The following is a 21,195-nucleotide window of genomic DNA, read 5'->3' as shown; positions in this document are numbered from 1 at the left end:
TAAGAAGGAAAGTCTTAGGGGTTTTGGATACCTCAGCCAGTGCCCAGAAAAGAGAGGTTTTACCTCAAAATTCCCTTTATTTCCTCTCACTTCAATTCTCATGCTATGCTATTATGCAATAAAGAAACACATCTCTGAAACTGTAATGGGAAACAAAAAAAAAGTTCTGGTGGGAGAATGGAAATGATTCATTTTATTAAAAAAAAAAAAGTGGTTTATAATTAGCTTTCAGAATGTCTTTATTCCATAATCCAAGGAGTCACTTAAAGATTTTGTGTTTTCATTTGCTTTTTTTTTTAGTTTAATTCCACTTATTTTTTGATGGAATGGCTCAGTTTCTCTCTTCAATTAAATATAAGATTTACTGATCACTTAATTTTTTAGGATCACAGCCAAGAGCCCAGAAGTTATTTATGATGATTTTATTTTCAGGGACAAATGATTATAAAAGAAAATGGAACAAAAATACTGCCTGTCACATTCTATTTAAAAGTTCTGACAAGGTTGCTGAAAGTTTGATCAGATATATTCATGACAGCTGTGACACATGCCTTCTCAAATCTCTCTTCACACAGGTACAATGTCAGTCAACTAGAAGAATGGCTCCGTGACAAGAATCTGATGAATAGTGGGGCCAAGGAAACTTTAGAGCCCCTAATTCAGGCTGCTCAGCTTTTGCAAGTAAAAAAGAAAACAGATGAAGATGCTGAAGCCATTTGTTCCATGTGTAATGCTTTAACTACTGCACAGGTAAAACATCTTTCTTTTTTTTCTGAAAATGATATTTAGTATTTTAGAGTATCCTGAGTCCCTAAGCAGGGATCATGGGACTCACAGGGATCAAGGGAAAACACTTGAAAAAATCAAGCAATTAATCCTTCTTTCTTTAGGAGGGAGTTTTAAACATGTGAGGAGGGGAGGAAGGGACCCTTTTGGATGTCTTTTCAGAATAATGACTTTAAATGCATTAAGTAAAATATATTGAATTACAAATAAAACTAATTGTATTAAAATATTTTTAAAACAAATATACAGACCTCTGGGGATGCTTTATCCAATTACAGTAAAAACATTATATAACATCCATAGATACATAATATATATTTAATGACTATAAAGCACTTTCACATGTAATATTTCACTTAATTCTCACAAAAACCTTGTGAAGTAGGTAGAGTGCCAGTTATTATTATCCTCATGCTAAGCCCCTATTTACATAACCTCTTTTTTAAGCCTATGGGAAAATATGATTAAATTTATAGAAATTTGTTTTATGGTTAACTTTGTTAATGAGTATATCAGTTCAGTAATGATTAGAGGGCTGACTTGGGGAAAGTATTTATTCAAGTCCTGCACTTGGCTCATGCTAATTCTAAGGTGGTGCATAAGGCCTGAAGCTCTCAGTGTCCCAGCATATGTGAGAGACAATGAGAGACAGACAAGTTTTTGGTTTACATTGGTGCATAATTCTCATAATAGAAACTTCCTATTTGAATGAAATACAGTTCTGGTCAGCATTCCCCTACCAAAAAAATGCACGTGTGTGTGTGTGTGTGTGTGTGTGTGTGTGTGTAATTTATTTTGCTAGCTATAAGATTATACTTGTCACTTATGTCTTTCACTTGGACCAGTTTGGTTTGATTATTATTACTTTTTAAAATTCTAACTCTTTTTGGTTTGGTGTCATCTAGGCAGCTAGATGTTACAGTGGCTAAAGCACTGGGCTGGATAACCTCTGTTTGCCTTAATTATTTTCAACTGTAAAATTGGGATAAAACAGTACCTACCTTACAGAGCTGTGCAGGTCAAATGTGATAATATTTGTAAAATGCTTACTTATCACAGTGCCTGGCACATAAGTACTTTGGATATGCTTGTTCTCTTTTTCCCATCATTCTCAAATTTAGCCCATTAGACCTCTAAAATGCCATTTGGCCTTTGCTTCCAAACAGCATCTTTTAAACTTAAATCTGCCCAGTCATCATCTTCAAAATAGTGATAGATAACACTTTACATTTTCAAAGTGCTTTCACAGATATTCATCATGTACAATTATTATTTTATTTTAAACCTGTGATTGAAGCTCAAACATCAATAAGAAGAAACATTTGTTGGTATATGTATATTTTTATTGGACCAAATACTATGTTTTAGCTAGAGTATAAGTACAATATTATTTAATAATAAGCTGAACATAATACTTTTCTCCTAGATCGTAAAAGTTTTGAATTTGTATACACCAGTTAATGAATTTGAAGAAAGAGTCTCCGTATCATTTATACGTACTATACAGGTGAGATGCTGGTTCATTTCCTCCATTATTTGGTTAATTTACTGATTTATTCTTTTAAATCATTTTTGAATGAATATTTGGCATTTTAATTGAAAATAATTTCATTTTACTCTATTCTCTGTTTTGCTTTTCATTGAATTTTCCATATTTATCATTTGTTAGTTTTTTTATTTGCAGAAATCTAGAAAAATAAACTGATTTTTAAAACTTGAACACTATATAACAAGAAAAAAATTGGTACTTTTGTGAGTTATTTTTAATTTTTTTAATCAATCAGCCTTTGTAGCTCTAATAACCTGTTTTTTATCTTTTCATTTTTCTAGATGCGTTTACGAGATAGGAAAGACTCTCCTCAGTTGCTCATGGATGCGAAACATATCTTCCCTGTTACCTTCCCTTTTAATCCATCCTCCCTTGCGCTAGAAACCATTCAGATCCCAACCAGTCTGGGGCTGGGGTTCATTGCAAGAGTCTGAACCAGCACACATACACAAGCAGATGCTGCTGACAATAGGTTCATGCTTGAAAGAAGAACCCATTATTTCTGAGCTATTGAAAACACATTTTTAAAAAAGAAAAAACCCTGCATATTTCCTAAACTATAGGTGGATAACTGGAAATCTCTTTAGAATACTTGGACTGCCCTGGATAAAAAAGCATGTTCTGGGATGACACATTGCTTTCAGAGTGACATTTCCATATCTGGCCTTTTAGGCAGCCAGAGTTGGAATACAGGTGAATGGCAAAAAAAGAAACCGAGTCTTCAGCCGCCAGGATCCATTTTAAGTCCTTAGCATCTCATTTAAATAGCATAAACTAACCATAGGTGAATTGTTGATAGACAGGGAGCAAAACCTCCAGGTTAAATGGAAGACTTGAAAGAAAAAGGAAAATATAGTTAAATACATAGTAATTTAGGCATCAATTATGTTTATAATTTGTCAAACTGGAATGGAGAAATAAACTGGCAAACTATAAAGTAATTTTTCAAATAATTTCCTTATTTGTGATTGTCACTATAATATAAAGTGTGAGGTGTCAAGAGATTTCTTGGCTTTATTGTATAGTATAGTTATTCATTGGTTTGTATTCTAGTTTACCAGACATTTTAAACTGTTGCTGCTTATGGTGTTCTTTTAAATGTAAACAGTATTCTTAGGCACTACAATAATAATATTCTTCTATCAACTTTGTTTACAATCCAATACTGTCTATAATTCCAACTGGATCATATGCAATTGTCAACAAAAATCATAAGAAAATAATAACCAAGCACAAGTAACACACTGGAAGTAACAGAATAATTTTTGTTTAAGGAGGCTTATGAAAATGTTTGATATGTAGGGTGTAGTATTAACAAAATGATTTGTCTTATTTATTCAGAATAATGTTTTATGTGTGTATATATACACATATGTACTTATGTGTGTATATATTTATATGTGTGTGTATATATGTATACACACAAATATAATATTTTTGATATCTTTTAAATCTTCCATCAAGTGTTTGGTTTGAGTTGTTGAATGAGATATCTACAATGCATGTTTTAACATTAGATGAGTTTCTTTGAGTCATTTTTCTAACATGTAATCTCAGTCAGGTGTGTAGAAAAGAAGGTTGAAATTTAATCATGATCCAGATTTGCATGATTGTCTTGAGACAGTTTAGCCTATAAAGTACAGATTTTTAAAAATGTACAGTAAATATTTAATTATTTTCAACCTTTGGAACTACAGCATCTGCTCTCAGGTATCTGAGGCTACTTAAGGGAGGCATCATGCTTGGAAGTTGGATGTTATTAAGTTTTTCAATGGTTTTTGTTCAGAAGAACCAAAACATATAAGAAAAAGTTTAATGCTGTGATTCTAATTGGGATCCTCTCTAGGATTTTTGTTTCTCAGATCACTTAGTAAAATTAAGTTCTCATTTTGAGATATATAAAAACAAATCTTCAGGACTTTACCACAAACTCTGGTTTCAAGTAGTGTTTTGTGGTTAGATGACATGACTATTAAATCCTCTTGTAAGATTATTAATATTGTTGAAGTATAATGTGAAATATAAGTAGAAAATGAAGATTTTCAATTTAATGACAAAGTTTATTATGAAAAGAAAAATACTATATTATAGTCACTTACCAGGCCTTAGCTTCCTCATCTAAAAAACTGAGGGGAACTAGTCTAGATCAAGGGCCTTGATATTTTTTAGTAGTGTTCTTTCTGTAGGATGAAAAACTCATGGGTGTATCAGCCTTAGGAAACCCTTACAATTAAAATTGTTCTTTGATCCCATTCTTCTAGTATGATACGTGGCAGCCCTCAGTTACACAAGGGTAGGAACAGATAGTTAATTTAGCCCTACCTACTGTTAAATTAAAAAAAATATATATTTGGGACTGAAAATCTCAGCAGGGTCCCTGGAATGGGCTCAGGCAGGCTATTAATGGGATATCTCATCTCTAGATGATCTTTAAAGGTTTCTTCCAGATTTCAAAAAAGTTCTCTGACATTAGTACTTTTATAATGAAAGTTTGAAGTTTAACTTCTGAAGTCATTTTGCCATCTGCTGGACAGAGCAGTATGCATCAGTTTTTAAATGGGTTTTTTAATTGAGACTACAGTCAGTCTTCACCAAGAATAAGAATAGAGACAATGTAAGGAAGCCTATTTGATGTCAACAAGAATTTGGACAAACTCTTGCTTGAAGATATGCTATGCTGTAAACAGAATCTTTTTAAAGACAACCCCCAAATAAATTTACTTAAATGCATATATATAATATAATTATATATACATACAATGGCTGACAATAGATCAGGAATCATTTTTACCCTTTGAAAAGACATTTTTATGTGAAAAATCTGACTTCATTTGTATTCCTGAATAACTTAAATTTAAATACTTTATAGAAATATGTCACTTGCCTTCCGTTTGGGTGGTCTTAAATTAAAAAAACAAATTTAAAATAATACTTCAGTTAGATTATCTCTATGACTCCTTGATAATATATCTTTGAAACCTACATGATGAATTCAGGCAAATATTCTCCTAAATATTATCACTTAATTAAATTCTTTGATGCTATACCTGTATGAAGCTTATTGTTGAATATTAACTACAAGGGAAGACCTTTTAAATTAAAAAATTCATTATCTCTCCCATCTCAAGAATGATGTGTACTTCAAAGCAGAAAAATCAGAAAAAAAAATGTGCAGCTAGTCTTTCCTATAAGTCTGAGAAATGATGCTGCCCTCTTCCCAGCACACAGTGGGATTTCTGGGGCTATGAAGGGAATGCTTAGCAATTTTTCCAACTCCTCTTGGATAAAGTCTTCCAGTTATTCATTTTTTTTAATTCTAAAAACACTAAAATACTCACATTCAAAGTTAAAGGTACAGACTTAAATATAAATAATTCACAAATGATTTGCTATTTGATGATTATTTTACTTCATTATGGTGAACATTTGAGAATCATTTTACAATAGACTCTGGAGAATGGAGCATCAAAATGCTTTGTTGTCCTAGAATTTTGTTGTAATAATTATAGCTAGATATCTCATTCTCAATGCCCAAGACCACCACTGATGAGTTCAGGGGTACTCACCAGCTTTTTATTGCCATAGGGAGTGACAGAAGTCCTCCTCAGATGTCCCAGTAGTGCCATGTTCACTTTTCCTCTCATTGCCTATTAGTTGGTGATCCTTAGAATGACTTCTACTGTCAGAGAAAAGCAAGAGAATTATTAAGGGGTGATTCCTCTAAAAATTCCCCAGGTGAGAGAAATAGGAAAGATACATATTTGTAAAATATTTTATAATTTAAAAGAAATTTCACATGAAATTTAAATCCTCACCATGATCTTGTCGATGAGTTGAAGAAAGGTAAAGGAGTGATTTGTTCACACATAGTCTAGGACAGAACCAGGATTAAAGAAACAGGTCTTTGGAGTCCTAGTCCAATTTGTTTTACACTGAGCCATAAGTAAGCAGTGTGGAAAAATGAAAAGCTATTGACCACTGACTATTTTGAATTTGTTTTTATCATCTGTCTTAATTCAATAAGCATTTATTAAGGATCCACTGTGAGCCAGGCACTATGCGAGGGGCTGGGGATAAAAGGCAAAAATGATACTATCTCTGTTCTTAAGGAGCTTACATTTTACCCAGTGATAAAATGTTTGCTCAGATGCAGATAAGATATTTGGTATGGAAATGGAAACTAGAAATAACTGTGGATGAGGAGAAAATCAAGAAAGGCCTCTTCTAGGAGACAGAATTTTCAAGGCCTAGCTCAAATTCTGTCTCCTAGAAGACTCTTAGAATTTCAAGAGAAGTGAGAAGAGAGAGCATGTCAGGCAATGTGGTGGGGAATAGGGAAAGAAACTGTTGTGTCACATAATCAGCTATTAGTGGGGGTGTTTTTTTTTCTTATTATGGTAATAGAAACTAGAAGAAAGAAAGCATCTATATAAATGATATGTGTTAGAATGAGTTCAAAGTTCTATTACTCAATTCTGAGTAACAGCTATTATAAGGATATATATAGTAATAGAATTTGACTTGTATGATAATTTAATGCTGTCTATAAACACTCAACTTCATCACGTGCAAAACAATCATGCATCAAGCAGTAATTAACTATAGAAAGAACCAGCTTCAAAAAGGCCCCTGGTTTGAAGGTTGATTTTTTTCAAATTTTTCAAATACCAATTGAAGCCTTCCAATATACATTTGCAGTGGTCTTAGAACGATGCTGGTTGAGTAAGACTTAAGACTCCTATCATGGTAGTCCTCAGTTGCAGTTTGGGATGCAGAAGAAAGTAGTAGACTACTGAGACAGCCTCTGAAGAGTAGCCAGTGATCAGATCGTGAATATGCATCTAATTGGAAGCACTAGCATCTAGCCAGTCAATGTTGCATCTCTTTGAGTAGTAGCTTCTTATGGGGGTGAAAGTGTGTCTAAGCATGAATGTGCATAAGAGAACTCCAAACATCCGTTTGGCTACATATTTATGTAGGGTAGGATTGTGGATATGCATAATGTATTAGGCTGGGCTATGGAGCCCACTTCTGCTATTTTCCCTTACAGAGCTTCCTTAAATTCTCTATTACTGTTTCTCAATGAGGATGGCCCTGTCAAGGGAAGTTATTGAGGCCTTTTATTCATTTGTCGTGTGTATGTATGTGTGTATGTTTTCTTTATTTGAAGAAGTCACTGTAGTTCCCTAATGTCCTGCCAGTTATCCCTTTCTTCCTTTCTCTGCCTTCATTATTACTGACATCTTCTGTAGATTATGAACAAGAGCATCAATCATGGTAGAGAAGCAGTCTGAGCCAATGAAGACTCAAAGATGGTACCTGTACCAGTTGATGAACACATTAGAGAAATTCAGAGATAGGACAAAGACTCTTGATTGTAGTTAAATTTTTCATCTATCATTAAGCATCACATCATGAAGGTCAAGTATACAATGATTTTTAACCCTTCAAAGCATATTATTTATTTTTTTAAAGCCCTGGTCTGTAGGCTGACTAAAAGCAGATAATAGTGCTGGAAAAGATATTTTTCACCCCTTATTATATTAAAACATTTTTAACTTGAATCACAATATCTATTTCTATAGGTCAAGAACTGAGAAATGCTGTATGGGTATGGGAATATCTGCCAAAATATATTTTTGTGATTTTTAAATGTTTGTTTTGTAATTTTCACATATATGAAAATTGTGATTTAACTTTATAGGTGTCATTGTTGGACTCCAAAATTAACTGTCATTTCTTTTATACCATACTGTGTTGCTTGATATATTTTAAAGAATGATGTTTTTAAGTTGAAACTTGTGTATTTTATAATTTATATAATCCTTGGCAGGTCAATATTTTTACATGCATTTTTCAGAGGCAAAAATTTCTAAAAAAGAATTAGAAATTATCACATAAGTAAAATTTAGTTCTAATTTCAGCTCTATTTAATGTAAAGTTTCAAAATACTTTTTTCCTGAAAGATAAATGTTCTCACATTATGTAGACATGTATCAGATGTCATAATATGTGGCTACTGGTAAAGTAAAAAAGGAGAAAATGTTTAATTTTGGATTTCCCTCTTAAAATGTATAATGAATCAAAATGTATTGCACAAAAAAATTAGTTGATTGAATTAGCTTATGTTCCAGTGGCTATTTTACTGAGACGTTTGGAATTATGCATATTTATTGTTTTGCAGGTATTGTTCTGTTTCATCAAAGATTCTATCCTATCTAATTTAAAAGGGGGTATCCTAATTTGGTATACGTAAGATGTGATAAGAGTTCATTTTTGAAACATTCATTCCATTAAAGAGAAAATAGAGTGTTAAGAAGCTGATGGTCATTATCATTTAATTCCAAATTAAAATTGAGAAAATCTTGATATATAAGAATTATTTTTTTTAAGGAAAGTTGATAATTCACCTCATCTCAACCAAGGGCCTTTGAAAAATGGGTTTTCACTGGATATCACTATAACTTAGATGAAAACCAAAACAATATCAAAATGACATATATGCTCTAAGGTATTGTAGTTGTCTGATGTTGTACTTAGTCAATGTGTGCATCATAAAACACTGTATTCCTAGTTACCATAGAAAAATATTGTTCAAATAAAGGTACAGATATGTTTGTTTGTCTTTCTATGAGTATGCAACCAGAACGTTTAAAAGTTTTGCTTTAAAAGAGAACTAGCCAATTACGATTGCTCCTCTTCTTCACAAGAAGTGTTCAAATGGAACTCTGTTGGTGAAATACCCTTCCAATGTGAGGGGACCATAACCAAAAAATTCATCATCAAAAGACCAACCTATTTGTTTTTCCATGCTTAGCTAGGCTGATAGTCAGAAAAAGTATTTCTAGGACCATATTTGAAGTGTTGTCTGAATGGTAGGGTATAACAGCTTATTCTCCCTTGAAATGTACTTTAGAGCCCAAGGTCATTTACATGTCACAATTGTTATTATTGAAGGACTTTCTGAAGGAATATATTTGTGGGTTGTGAATAAAGGATAAGATAACCAAATACTCTGACAAAAATATCCTATGAAGAGAAGAGCAACATAGTTTCTGCAAGGGGGAGATCAAACCTGTTTAATATATTGGAGTTCGAGTGATATTCATGTAGGTAAGGGAACTGATGGACAGCTAGTTATACTTAAAAACAACTCATGATAAAGTCCTCTAGCAAAGGCAGTGAAAAAATTTTGAGTGATTAGAATTGAGGGTGAGGAGGAGAAGGACACTTTTTCTTACCATCAGATAAGAAGTTAAACATAGGGGGAAATTAGCAGGGTTTTTTTGTTTGTTTGTTTGTTTGTTTTTTTGATAATGGGCTTTCTCAGTTCATTGCTAGGACATTTATTTGCTTTAATTTCCCAGTTTTCTGCTTGCATTCTCACTTTGGCTGCATTTATTTTGTTTGTGCAAAATACTTTGTGGTCAAGATGAGAAAGAAAGCAGGAAACTTAGAAAATATTTTTATTGCAAGTTTCTCTGATAAAAGTCTTATTTCTCAAAAATATGGGGAACTGAACCAAATTATAAAAATACAAGCTATTCCCCAATTGATAAATGGTTAAAGGATATTAACAGGCAGTTTTCAGATGAAAAAAATCAAAACTATAGTGTTTTGCTCTAAATTACTACTGATTAGAGAAATATAAATGAAAACTTAAGATATCCCTTTACACCTATTAGATTGGTTAACATGACAAAAGAAGAATGACAAATGTTGGAGGGGATATGGAAAAATTGGGACACTAATGCATTGTTGGTGGAGTTATAAAGTGGTCCAATCATTCTGGAGGACAATTTGGAACTATGCCCAAAAAGTATCTATACTCTTTGACCCAACAATACCACTAGGCCTGTATCCTAAAGGGATCTAAGAAAAAAGACCTATATATGCCAAAATATATAGCAGCTCTTTTTGTGGTGGCAAAAAGTTGGAAATTGAGAGGATGCCCATTAATTGGGAAATAACAAGTTGTAGCACATGAATGTGGTGGACTCCTAGTGTGCTTTAAGAAATAACAAAAAGAATGCTTTCAGAAAAACTTGAAAAGGTTTACATCATCTGATTCACAGTGAAATGGGAAGAATTTTTTCTAAAATCTGCCTTTTCATTTCTTATTGCACAATAGTATTCCATTACATTCAAATAAAACAGCTTATTCAGCCATTCCCCAACTGATGGGCAATCCCTCAATTTCCAATACTTTGACACCAGAAAAAGAGCTGCTACAAATACTTTTTCACATATAGATCCTTTTCCCTTTTCTATGGTCTCTTTGGGATATAGACCTAATAGTGATATTGCTGGGTATGTACAGTTTGGTTGCCCTTTGGGTATAGTTCCAAATTGCTCTCCAGAATAGTTGGATCAGAATGATTGTACATAGTTGCAGCAATGTTGTACAATGATCAACTGTGAATGACTTGGCTATTTTGAGCCAAATTGGAACACTGTTAGTGTCCCCCCAAAATTGGGACATTAAATGCACACTGTTGGTGGTCCAAGACAATTCCAAAAGACTTATGATGAAAAATGCTATTCACCTACAGAAAGAAAACTGATGGAAGTTTGAGTACATATTGAAACATAATTTTTCCATATTTTATATTTTTCTTGCTCCTCCCCCAAATTTAGCTAATATAGAAATATGTTTTGTTTTATTTCACATATATAATATTACATTTCTTCTCGATGGTTAAGGGAAGTACAGGAAAGAGGGAGAAATTCAGAACTCAATTTTTTAAAATGTTGAAAATAAAATTTTAATTTAAAAGTGTAAAAAATAAGAAGAGAGTTAACAAGAAAACAGGAAGTCTGGGAAAAACTGAACCAATGATAATAGACTACATCATGAAATTGATGGTTTCAGTAGACAAAAATACATCTGGCGATTGTCATATATCACCATTGCCCTGGTTTAGAGTGAGGTTTTTCCATATAGTCATAGATATGCATGTTTAAGCCCCCCATCAGTAATTATTAGTAGATAAGCAGTAATAAGTAAATTTGGGTCAGTGAAGGGGGAAAGGGGGAGAATTCTAAATCAAAGGATCAATCTTCTAGTTTTCCAGCACCCCTGCTGGGGTATCTCTCATAGTTCTGTATTGTGGCAATTTGCTATTCTAAACTGCTCCTCTACAGCGATCAACTTGAGTGACTTGGCTATTTTGATCAGATTGTCGAACATGATGAAAATATTAAGAAAATTTTGGAGGGAATAAGGAAAAATTAGGACACTAATGCACTGTTAGTGGTTGTATTTCTTCTCTGAGCCCTCGTTTCCCCTCTTAGTTAAGCTGCTAACTTTGCTGAATTTCTTCTTCACAAGCCGGTACAGGCTGCTGCTAGGAATATACATCACTGGGAATCTTCTATGTCTTTCCCTCATAGCCTCGGACTCCATTAGCTTCTACAATCCATATTCCCAGCCAGTTAGTTAGAGGAATCTAAATGTTTCTCCCAGAACTGCCTTTTAATTTTTTTTTTTTTTACTGCTTCTCTAGGTTTATCTGAGTAATGCCTTGAAATTCTCTTCAATTCTTGTCACAACCCATTGTAGGCTGCCTGAGTCCCTTTGAAATTGCCTGGAAGTCTACCTTGGGAGAAAAAAGAGTTGATAGAGCTGGGATAAGGACACTCCATCAGAATGCCCTTTATGCAGAAGCACTACTACTGAAAAGATGAAGGTAGAAAGGGTAAAGCGGGCCTGTCCCAGTATTTCATTCTGACATCACAAAATAAATTGTAAATAGATAATTGCCAATCATCAGTTAATAATTTATCAAAGAAAAAGCTTTAATTTGCTTTCTAAGGAGGTTTCATTAGCTTTTAAAGAGCTAGAATTTGAGCCAAAGGGACCTAGGGTCCATACAGCTCCCTCCTCAACAAATGAGCTAATAAAGTAGAAATGAAATGATTTGTCTAAGGTCACTTAGATAAAAAGAGATCAATGTAGCTAGGCCTTCTAAATCCAACCCAATGTTCTTTCCACTTACTGATTGACTTGGCTTGCTGGTTCAGTCCTGTCTCTACTGCCTGCCATCCCCATTGCTTTTCCACTTCATTACTTTGGCTTAAGTCAAGAAAGCATATAAAGCTACATGAAGTTGTGTCTTTTTTTATGTCTTGCAAAAGCTGATTAGGCTTCAAAGATACACAATTTACAACCAGGAGAAATAAATCTTTCCAAGGCTCACGTAAATGACTGCATTTATTAGATGTTTCTACTCTTGTGTTTTTGAGTTTTTATTTTGATATGTTATCTGCATTTATGAATTCCTTTTTTTTTTTTTAAAGAGTGAGGGCAGATACTACATCTGTATTACAATCGTTTCAATGACTGATCAGAAAATCCTATGCACATTTGGGGTACTTAACAAATAAAACATTTGATTTTTATATAATTATTTTTACCCAGATATACAAGAAAATTTTTAGCATTCATTTTTGCAAGATTTTGAATTCCAAGGTTTTCTCCTTATCTCCTTCCCCTCTATTCTTCAGAAAATCAGTTTGATTTAGTTTACACATATGCTATCGTGTAAAACATTTCCATAATGATCATAGTTGTAAAAGAAGAAATGTATCAAAAGGGGGGGACCCAAGAAGTGTGGGGGGAAAAAGGCTTTGATTTGCATTCTAAGTCCATCAGTTCTTTATCTGGTTATGGATAGCATTTTCCTTCCTGAGTCCTTTGTAATTATCTTGGGTCATTGCATTGCTGAGAAGAGTCAATCCTCATTGATTAATACAATGTTTTGTATACAAAACTAGGTACTGTGTATAATATTTTCCTCATTTTCCTTTGTACCAGTTCATACAGGTTTTTCTGAAATCTGTTCATTTGTTATTGCACAACAGTATTCCCTTGCATTCATATACTACAGCTTATTGGGCCATTCCCAATCGATGAGCATCCCCTCAGTTTCCAATATTTTGTCACCACAAAAATGGCTACTACAACAATTATTTTTACACACGTGGGTCCTTTCCCCTTTTGTATTATCTTCGGTAATATTGCTGGATCATGTATATGCAGAGTTTGGCTGCTTTTGGGGCACAGTTCCAAATTGCTTTCCAGAATGGTTAGATTAACAACTCCACCAATGCATTAGTGTCCCATTTTCCCCACATTCTCTTCAATATCATTTTTTGTGATATTGGCTAAATTGGTGTGAAGTGGAACAAGCATTTTAGGATAATCAATAAAAAAATTAAAATGACATCCATAACTTTACAGACTTATTATTTGTTCACACTCCCCCTTCAAATAACCAACTACAAAGTGGAGGGAAGTGAAAGGATCTGAGAGAAGGATTAAATATGCCCAGTTGAAGGAATGTTTTTCCCCAGGTTTATATGGAGGCCTGGGGCAGGTTTGTGCTCAGGTTTTGCCACTTCAAGTTACACAGCATTTGTGACCAGCTACCCGCACACTGTCACCTCGTGCCTGAAAGCTCGGCTCCTGTCCTAACATCCCCACCGCCAATGGGCAGGAACAATTTTCCAGCCGCTTCCCCCCGCTCCCAGCTCCTGGCTCCTAGGGACCAGTCCCGGGGAAGTTCTTCCTCCACTTTGCACCAACTTCATTATCATCCCCCTGGAACTTCTCCGAACACGCGCACCGAACCACTAGCAAATTTCCCCACTTGAGGGCTCAGGGATGCCCGAAGCGGCTCAGGGATGCTCCGAGGCCAGACGTTGCTCGGCCACCTCCACGCCGAGATCCGCTAAAGCTGAGCACCTGGAAGCTCGCGCCCCGCCTCCCTTACCCTTCCCGGCGCCGCCTCCCCCTGGAGCCACTCTGCAGGAGCTCCGCCCGGCTTCGCTCGGCCGCTGGGCCCCGCCAGTGTCCCGGGACTCCCCGCCCTCCAGCTGCCCAGGACGCCGGATTCCTGAGTCCTCTCCTCCTCCTTCCCTATCCCTGGGGAGCGCAGCTCCGGCCTCGGGGGCTTCTGCTTCCCGGGACTCGCCGCCACCCCCATGGCCGTGGCTGAATTGTACACGCAGGTAAGTACGGGAGCCTGGCGGGGAGTGGGGGGGCTTTTAATCCAAGACCCATCCGGTGCCCGCGCGAATGCTGACTGTACCTAAGGCACCTGCCAGGAGAGGCGGGGCGAGGCGGGGGCAGGCCCGGGGACCGTGAGCAGTGTTCCAGGCTGGGACCCGGGTTTCGGGGTAAGGTCCGCCCCCCCGGGACCCTTCCCCTCCGCCGAGTCGGAGAGCGAATCCGAATGTGGGGGTTCGCGGGGCTAACTCCGGCTCTGGGCTCACCCTGCCGCCCCGGCCCCGGAAGGAAGAGGGCTGGCAGGAGATGGGCAAGTCGGTTGGGACCTGCTGGGGCGAGGTGGGGCTTGGCAGCCCCGCTGGAAAAGGTCGCACTGGGAAGTTTCTGACCCCCCGAACTTGGGAGTCCCCATCCCTTCTGACACGGCTGCTGGGGGTCAGTCAAGTTCTTGCTGTCCAGTCCCGTGATCTGCTGCCACGTCCAATAAATCTTTTTTAAGCCCTAGTATGCGCAAAGCACTGTGTAAGGCTAGGGATACGGAGCCGGGAAAGGAAAATGAGCTGCCCTCAGCGAGCGTACTTTCCGCGGGGAAGCTCCTTTCTCCTGTCAGTCTCCTCAGCACTGGACAGGTCAGCCTCCAGGAATTTAAATATTTACACACCCATACACACATCTACACACACACACGCTGGGGCCAGCATGTACCCGTCAGCTGTTAAAATTTCAGTGTGAGCCGTTTGTTTAGTTTTCCTGTGGGAAAGGAAAAGAATGCAAATCCGGGTTTGATTTGTTGTTGGGTTGAAAAGCTAGACTTGAAAAAGCAATGGAGAAAATATTAATAAAGCAGGTTAAACTGGAGTGTGTCCTGCACTTTGGGAGAGCAGGTTGTTAAATATTTATCATGTAACATATTCAACTTCACTAAAAAAGCTTCAATCTAGGCTCCTGAGCCCAAGTATGATGAAAAAATATAGGTAACACAGCTGCTAGGCAACACACATCAAGGGTCAGAAGAAAACTAGGATCAGGACTTGTCCTCCTTGTGGTACTTAAAAAAAATTTTTCATTTCTAGATTGGATGAGATTTGTTTTGGCATCCCATAGAGCTTCCCAGATCCTCTCAATTATTAATGAAAGAGGGAATGAAATGCTTCTGAGATGAGCTTAGTTGTTCATTTGAATAAAATATTAATTGCTGTCTCCACCTGACAAATCTAAAAACTCCTGAAGATACTATTAAGAATAAGGAATTGCAAGATTGGTGGTTCAGTGGATAGAGCACTGGGCCTGAAATCAGGAAGATTCCTCTTCATAAATTCAAATCCAAACCCAGATACTTACTAGCTATGTCACCCTGGACAAGTCACTTAAGTCTGTTTGCCTCAGTTTCTTCATCTGTAAAATGAACTACAGAGGAAAATGTCAAAGAACTTTAGTATCTTTGCTAAGAAAACCCCAAATGGGTCACTGAGTCTTTTCAGGACTGAAATGACTCGACAGCAAACAATATAAACTAGGTTCTGGGGATACAAGGCAAAAGGAATAAATACCTTCCTTCAAAGAATTTTATATTCTATCTCTCTGAGACAAATTATACTTTGAATATACAAATATATACAGGATAAATTTGGATGGGGGCATTTATTGGAGAGGGATTAGGAAAGGTCTTATAGGAAGTAGTGCTTGAGCTAACTAGGAAAAGAGGTGGAGATTCCAAGGGGCAGGAGGGAATACACAGGGGCGTAGGGGAACAGCCTGTGTAAAGCCATAGAAATGGGGGTTGGAATGTATGGTGGACAGTAGTTTAGCCAGTTTGTCAGGAGCATGGAGTTCCCAAAAAGTCAAATTACATAATAAGTCTGTAAAGCTAAACTGAGGCCAAATGGTAAAGTTTTAAAGTGTATTCCATGTTTTTGAGGAGCAAGTTGTTGAACATGGTTTTAAATGCCAAATATGAGATTGAATCTGATTCTAAAGATAATTGGGAACCACTTAAGTTTATTTTGATAGGAAAATAACATGTCAGTTCTATTTAGGAATGTCATTTTGGCCACTGTGTGGAGGATGGACTAGAAAGGGGGGCAGGATCCTCCAAGCAACAATATTGAGTAGGAACCTATTGCCATAGTTCAGATGAGAGGGTCTAAACCAAAATGGTGGATTGTTAAATGAAAGATGGAGATGTGGAGGGACAATCAAACAAGACTTGGTATTTCACCATTTTGTTTATTTTAAATTGTTTTTACATATGCAATTGTACAATTAACTACTTGCTTACTCTGATTTCAACTACCATCTTCTATCTCCCTTTCAAAGCAAAACTTCTAAATAAAGCTATTTGCATCTGCTGTCTCCACTTATTCTCCTCTCAATCACTTGTCAATCTTTTGCAGTCTGCCTTACAACTTCATCATTCAACAAAAAATGCTTGATCCAGAGTGCCCAGTGATTTCTTAATTGTCCTATCCAACAACCTTTTCTTGATCCTCATACTTTTTGACCTCTTAGCAGCATTTTACACTGATTTCTCTCTCCTGTGTTTTCTTGTTACCTGATTGCCTCTTCCTGGTCTGTTGTGATGGATCAATTAGCAAGCATTTATTACTCTCAAGAAGTTTTCATTCAGTTTATTGCCATCCATATCCTACTCCCTAACTGGGAGTATGCTCTGTCCTTTACCCTTCTCTCTTCTTACATTCTCCCATTCCCTCACAGCTTCCAAGGGTTATCATCACCTCTATCTGTATACAGATGACTGTATATCCAGCCCTAATCTCTCTTGAGTGCTAGTTCTGCATCACCAACTGCCCAGTAGATTTCTCAAACAGGATTACCTTAGCTATTTTAAAACCAGTATGTGCAAAACAGGATTGATTATCTTGCAACCATCTGTGTTAGATTTGCCCTTTGGAAAAAGTGAAATAAATCTCATTCCCTTTCCATTAGATGGCCTTTCAACAAATTAATCAATTCAACAAGCATTTATTAAACACTGAGCAAGGATAACTTTACAAGGACTCAAGTTCACAAAGACAGAAGAAACAGTCCCTGCCCTCAAGAAGCTGTCAGTTATCTCAGGAAGTAAATAGTTTATACAACCCCAGATTTGACATTGGAAAGACAGGGGTTACTATCCTGTCTCGGATACTTATTGTATGACTCTGGGTGGGTGACTGATTATCTTTGGGGTTCAGAGTCTTTATAAAATGAAGGAGTTGAACTCAATGAATTCTAAGGTCTTTTCCACATCTAATATCTGATTTTTTGGTACATAAATTATCCAAAGGAAAGACAGGGGATCAAGAAACATTTCATGTTGAAAGTGGTACCTGAATAAATCAAGGTATTCTAAAAGACAGGTAAAGAGGTAGTCTATTTCCAACCTACCCAAAGCCATGGAAGTAAGAAGAAAAAGGCCAAGCTTAGGGAAAAGGTAATTTGACAAAAAAGAAAGGTAACATGAGATAAGTCTGAGAGGGATAGCTTCAGAATGCAACATTAAATTGTGGAGGGCTTTAAATTGGCCAGGTGCTTTATTCTAGTGGCTTTAGGGATCCACTAAAGGTACTTGAGCAGGGGACTAACCCAGCCAGATTTGTGCTTTATGTTGATTTTGGCAACCATGGCAGGAGTAGGAAACCTTTTTTTTCTGCCAAGGGTCATTTGGATATTTATGGGCCATACAAAATTATCAACTTGTAGAATTTGAGCAGTGGGAGATAGTTGTACCTAGCTTTTAGCTCTTCATCACCTGTGGTTGCCTTAAGCAAATGATTTTGTGGCCCAGACTGGATATTTACATCCCTGATGTAGAATATGAATTAGAAAGGAGAGAGATTATAATGGAGACGAATTAAAAAGTTATTACACAATAAGATATTGAGGTTACAGTTCTAGGTGATTAGAAAGATGAAATAGGAATCTTAGATTTAAATAGGGAGATGATGAATTCTGTTTTTATGGTTCTGAATTTGAGATTCTTTAGGATGGAAATGGCTAAAATATGGCCTCATACCTGGACTCATTGATTCAGATATGTTCTAAAATCTGCATATAATGAAATTGTATTCCTTTGTTGGATTTGGGGAGATACTTGTCTCCAAAATAAGGACAGTCCAAGGTACTAGGCCTTGAAAATCATTTTGGGCAACGAAGTAAATTAACCATTCTGTGAGAATGAATGACTATCAGCTAAGAGATAAATCTGTTTTGTCTGAAATCAGTGTCTAAATGGTCAGAAATACCCACCATGACTCCAAGTAATCTGGAAAAATGAAAATGAAAAGTCAAAGGGGTGTGTGTGTGTGTGTGTATGTGTATCTATCTGTCTGTGTTGGTATTACCTGAGAACATTCCTAAAGTGCAACAGTTGGGAAGAATTTGAACATTTACAAAAACCTGGGTTACTTTAAACTACTTACAGTAAACCTTTATAGGAGTGTTCTGGGGAGGGACAAAGGGAGAAACTTTTTTTTTTAATTATTTGTGGGTTTCTTCTCCTTATCACTTAGAGAGGCCTAATCAAGTAGTGAACAGAGAGCTGACCTTGTAGCTAGGATGATTTAACAACCTGTGACACATACTGGTTGTTTGAGTCTGAGCAAATCTTTTAACTTTTCAGTATCTGGGCAACTCTATTTTTTTTCCTCAATAGTATTTTATTTTTCCAAATACCTGTAATGATAGTTTTCATCGTTCATTTTTCTAAGACTTAGTGTTCCAAATTTTTCTCCTTCCTCCTCTTACCTCCTCAAGACAGCAAGGAATCTGATATAGGCTAAACACCTGCAATCCTCTTAAACATATTTCCATATTGGTCATGTTGTACAAGAAAAATCACACCAAAAGTAGAAAAAAAAAAAAAACAGGAGAAAGAAAAAGCAAATAAACTAACAATAACAAACAAAAAACTGAAAACACTTTGATATTGCTTCTGTCCACATTCAGAATCTCCATAGTTCTCTCTCTAGCTGCAGATGACTCTTATCACAAGTCTTACTGGAATCACCACATTGTTGAAAAGAGCCACATCTATTACAGTTGATTATCATACAGTATTGTTGTTGAGGTATATAATGATCTCCTGGTTCTGCTCATTTCACTCAGCATCAGTTCCTGTAAGTCTCTCCAAGCCTTTCTGTATTCATCCTGCTGGTCATTTCTTACAGAACAATAACATAAATTCAGCCAGTCTCCCACTGATGGGCAGCCACTCAGCTTCCAGTTTCTTGCCACCACAAAAGGGCTGCCACAGACATTTTTGGGCATCTCTTAAAACAAAGGTGCTGCTTTGCACTGGGAGAAGAAATTCTTCACCAGAGGCCCCCTCTTCCAGTGATATTCTCATCAGTCCAGTCCCCACTGTGTTTTAGGCCTGTGTTTTGTGGCCACCATTTCTCATGCAGTCTAATTTGATAACAGACTCCTGAATAAGTGATGTCCTTTAAAGAACCGATCATGCTCTTCATGTGGGCTTCATTGGCCCATCCCAGGCATATATGCGAAGGAATGAATCATCTCCTTGTGGGCAGGAGAATGTCATGGAGGGAGGGAGATAAGTGGGTGTAACTTAATATGGGATTGAGTAAACCATGCCCTGTGTTTACTTATAAGGCAGGGTCTCAGTCAATTGACTATTTGCATTTGTCAATGGAGGCACCAGAAACTGAAAGTATATTGTCAGATTTTGGGGGGCTGGGAGGATCTAGGTGGTGAAGAGATTGTTTCCCTCCCCTCAGAAACTGAAGGGAATTTACCTTGGAATAGTGACTGCTTTCAGGCATTTCTTCAAACCATGTCCACAGGTAAACTGAATCAGAGTAGGAAAATAACTATAGAATTGTTGCTTTGAGTGCAGGCATACCACCCCAGACTGAGCTTTTTAACTAAACAGTTATAATTTAGACATGGATTCCATTCACCATCCATAGTCTAAGTAGTGAATATTGACAAAGCCAATGGGGCCATGCTATTGTTTAATCCTTTTGAGTCCTGTCCAATTCTTGTGACCCCTATTTGGGGTTTTCTTGGCAGAGATATTGGAGTAGTTTTCCATTTTTTTCTCCAGCTCATTTTACAGATGAAGAAGCAAAGACAAGGTTAAGTGACTTGCTCAGGGTTATATAACTAGAAGTATCTGAGATTGGATTTGAAATCAGGTCTTCCTAACGTGGGCACAGTATGCTATCCCACTGTGCCACTTAGTTGCCCATCTATCTTATATATTCCAATTAATTTATATATTGTCTTCTCTAGTAGAATGCAAGTAGGGTATATTTGCTTTGAAGTTAGGGTATATTTTTGCTTTTCTTTAAATCTTGAGGGTTTAGCATAATAGTAGAAACACAGCAAACACTTTAAAAATATTGTTGCCCAATGCAATGATCTAAGACTACTCTGAAGGACTTATGATGAAAAATGCTATCCATATCCAGAGAAAAAACTGAGTAGGTCTGAATATAGATTGAAGCATACTGTTGTTGATTTTTGCTTTTTTTTGAGGGTTTTGTTTTTGTTTTTGTTTTTGGCTGGGTGGGGAGAGCTCTGTGTTTTCTTTTGCAACATGACTTTTATGGAAAACTTTTTTACATAACTTCACATGTTCTCAATGGGGGTGGGGAGAATTTGGAAAGTTTTAAAAACAAATGTAAAAAAAATTTACATGTAACCAAGGAAAACAAATATTAAAGTACAAAAATATAATTGGGAAATGTTTAACAGAATAAATAAAAATACAATAGAAAAAAAGTTTGCAGCCCAGATTAATTTTTTGGCACTTTAGGCATCTGTCTTTAAAATTGTACTTTGCATATCAGTTTGTTAAACTGCTTTGGTAGAGGGTGTTTCTTCA

General features: G+C 36.4%; 2 protein-coding genes across 2 annotated transcripts in view; both read left to right on the top strand.

The window, feature by feature from the left end:
- The window catches only part of MYO5A (myosin VA), a 214,556-nt gene extending 205,604 nt beyond the window's left edge, over nucleotides 1-8,952 (top strand). Inside the window, exons 39-41 of the mRNA XM_051980670.1 lie at nucleotides 576-750; nucleotides 2,213-2,293; nucleotides 2,617-8,952. Of these exons, the coding sequence (XP_051836630.1) occupies nucleotides 576-750; nucleotides 2,213-2,293; nucleotides 2,617-2,769 (409 nt within the window). The 3' untranslated portion in view covers nucleotides 2,770-8,952. The remainder of the gene's footprint in view (nucleotides 1-575; nucleotides 751-2,212; nucleotides 2,294-2,616) is intronic.
- Nucleotides 8,953-14,225: 5,273 nt separating this feature from the next.
- The window catches only part of MYO5C (myosin VC), a 132,114-nt gene continuing 125,144 nt past the window's right edge, over nucleotides 14,226-21,195 (top strand). The window contains exon 1 of the mRNA XM_051980669.1: nucleotides 14,226-14,347. Within this exon, the coding sequence (XP_051836629.1) occupies nucleotides 14,321-14,347 (27 nt within the window). The 5' untranslated portion in view covers nucleotides 14,226-14,320. The remainder of the gene's footprint in view (nucleotides 14,348-21,195) is intronic.

Source organism: Antechinus flavipes, chromosome 2 (genome assembly GCF_016432865.1).
Source record: "Antechinus flavipes isolate AdamAnt ecotype Samford, QLD, Australia chromosome 2, AdamAnt_v2, whole genome shotgun sequence".
Lineage (NCBI taxonomy): Eukaryota > Metazoa > Chordata > Mammalia > Dasyuromorphia > Dasyuridae > Antechinus > Antechinus flavipes.
This window is presented reverse-complemented; position numbering and strand designations above follow the sequence as displayed.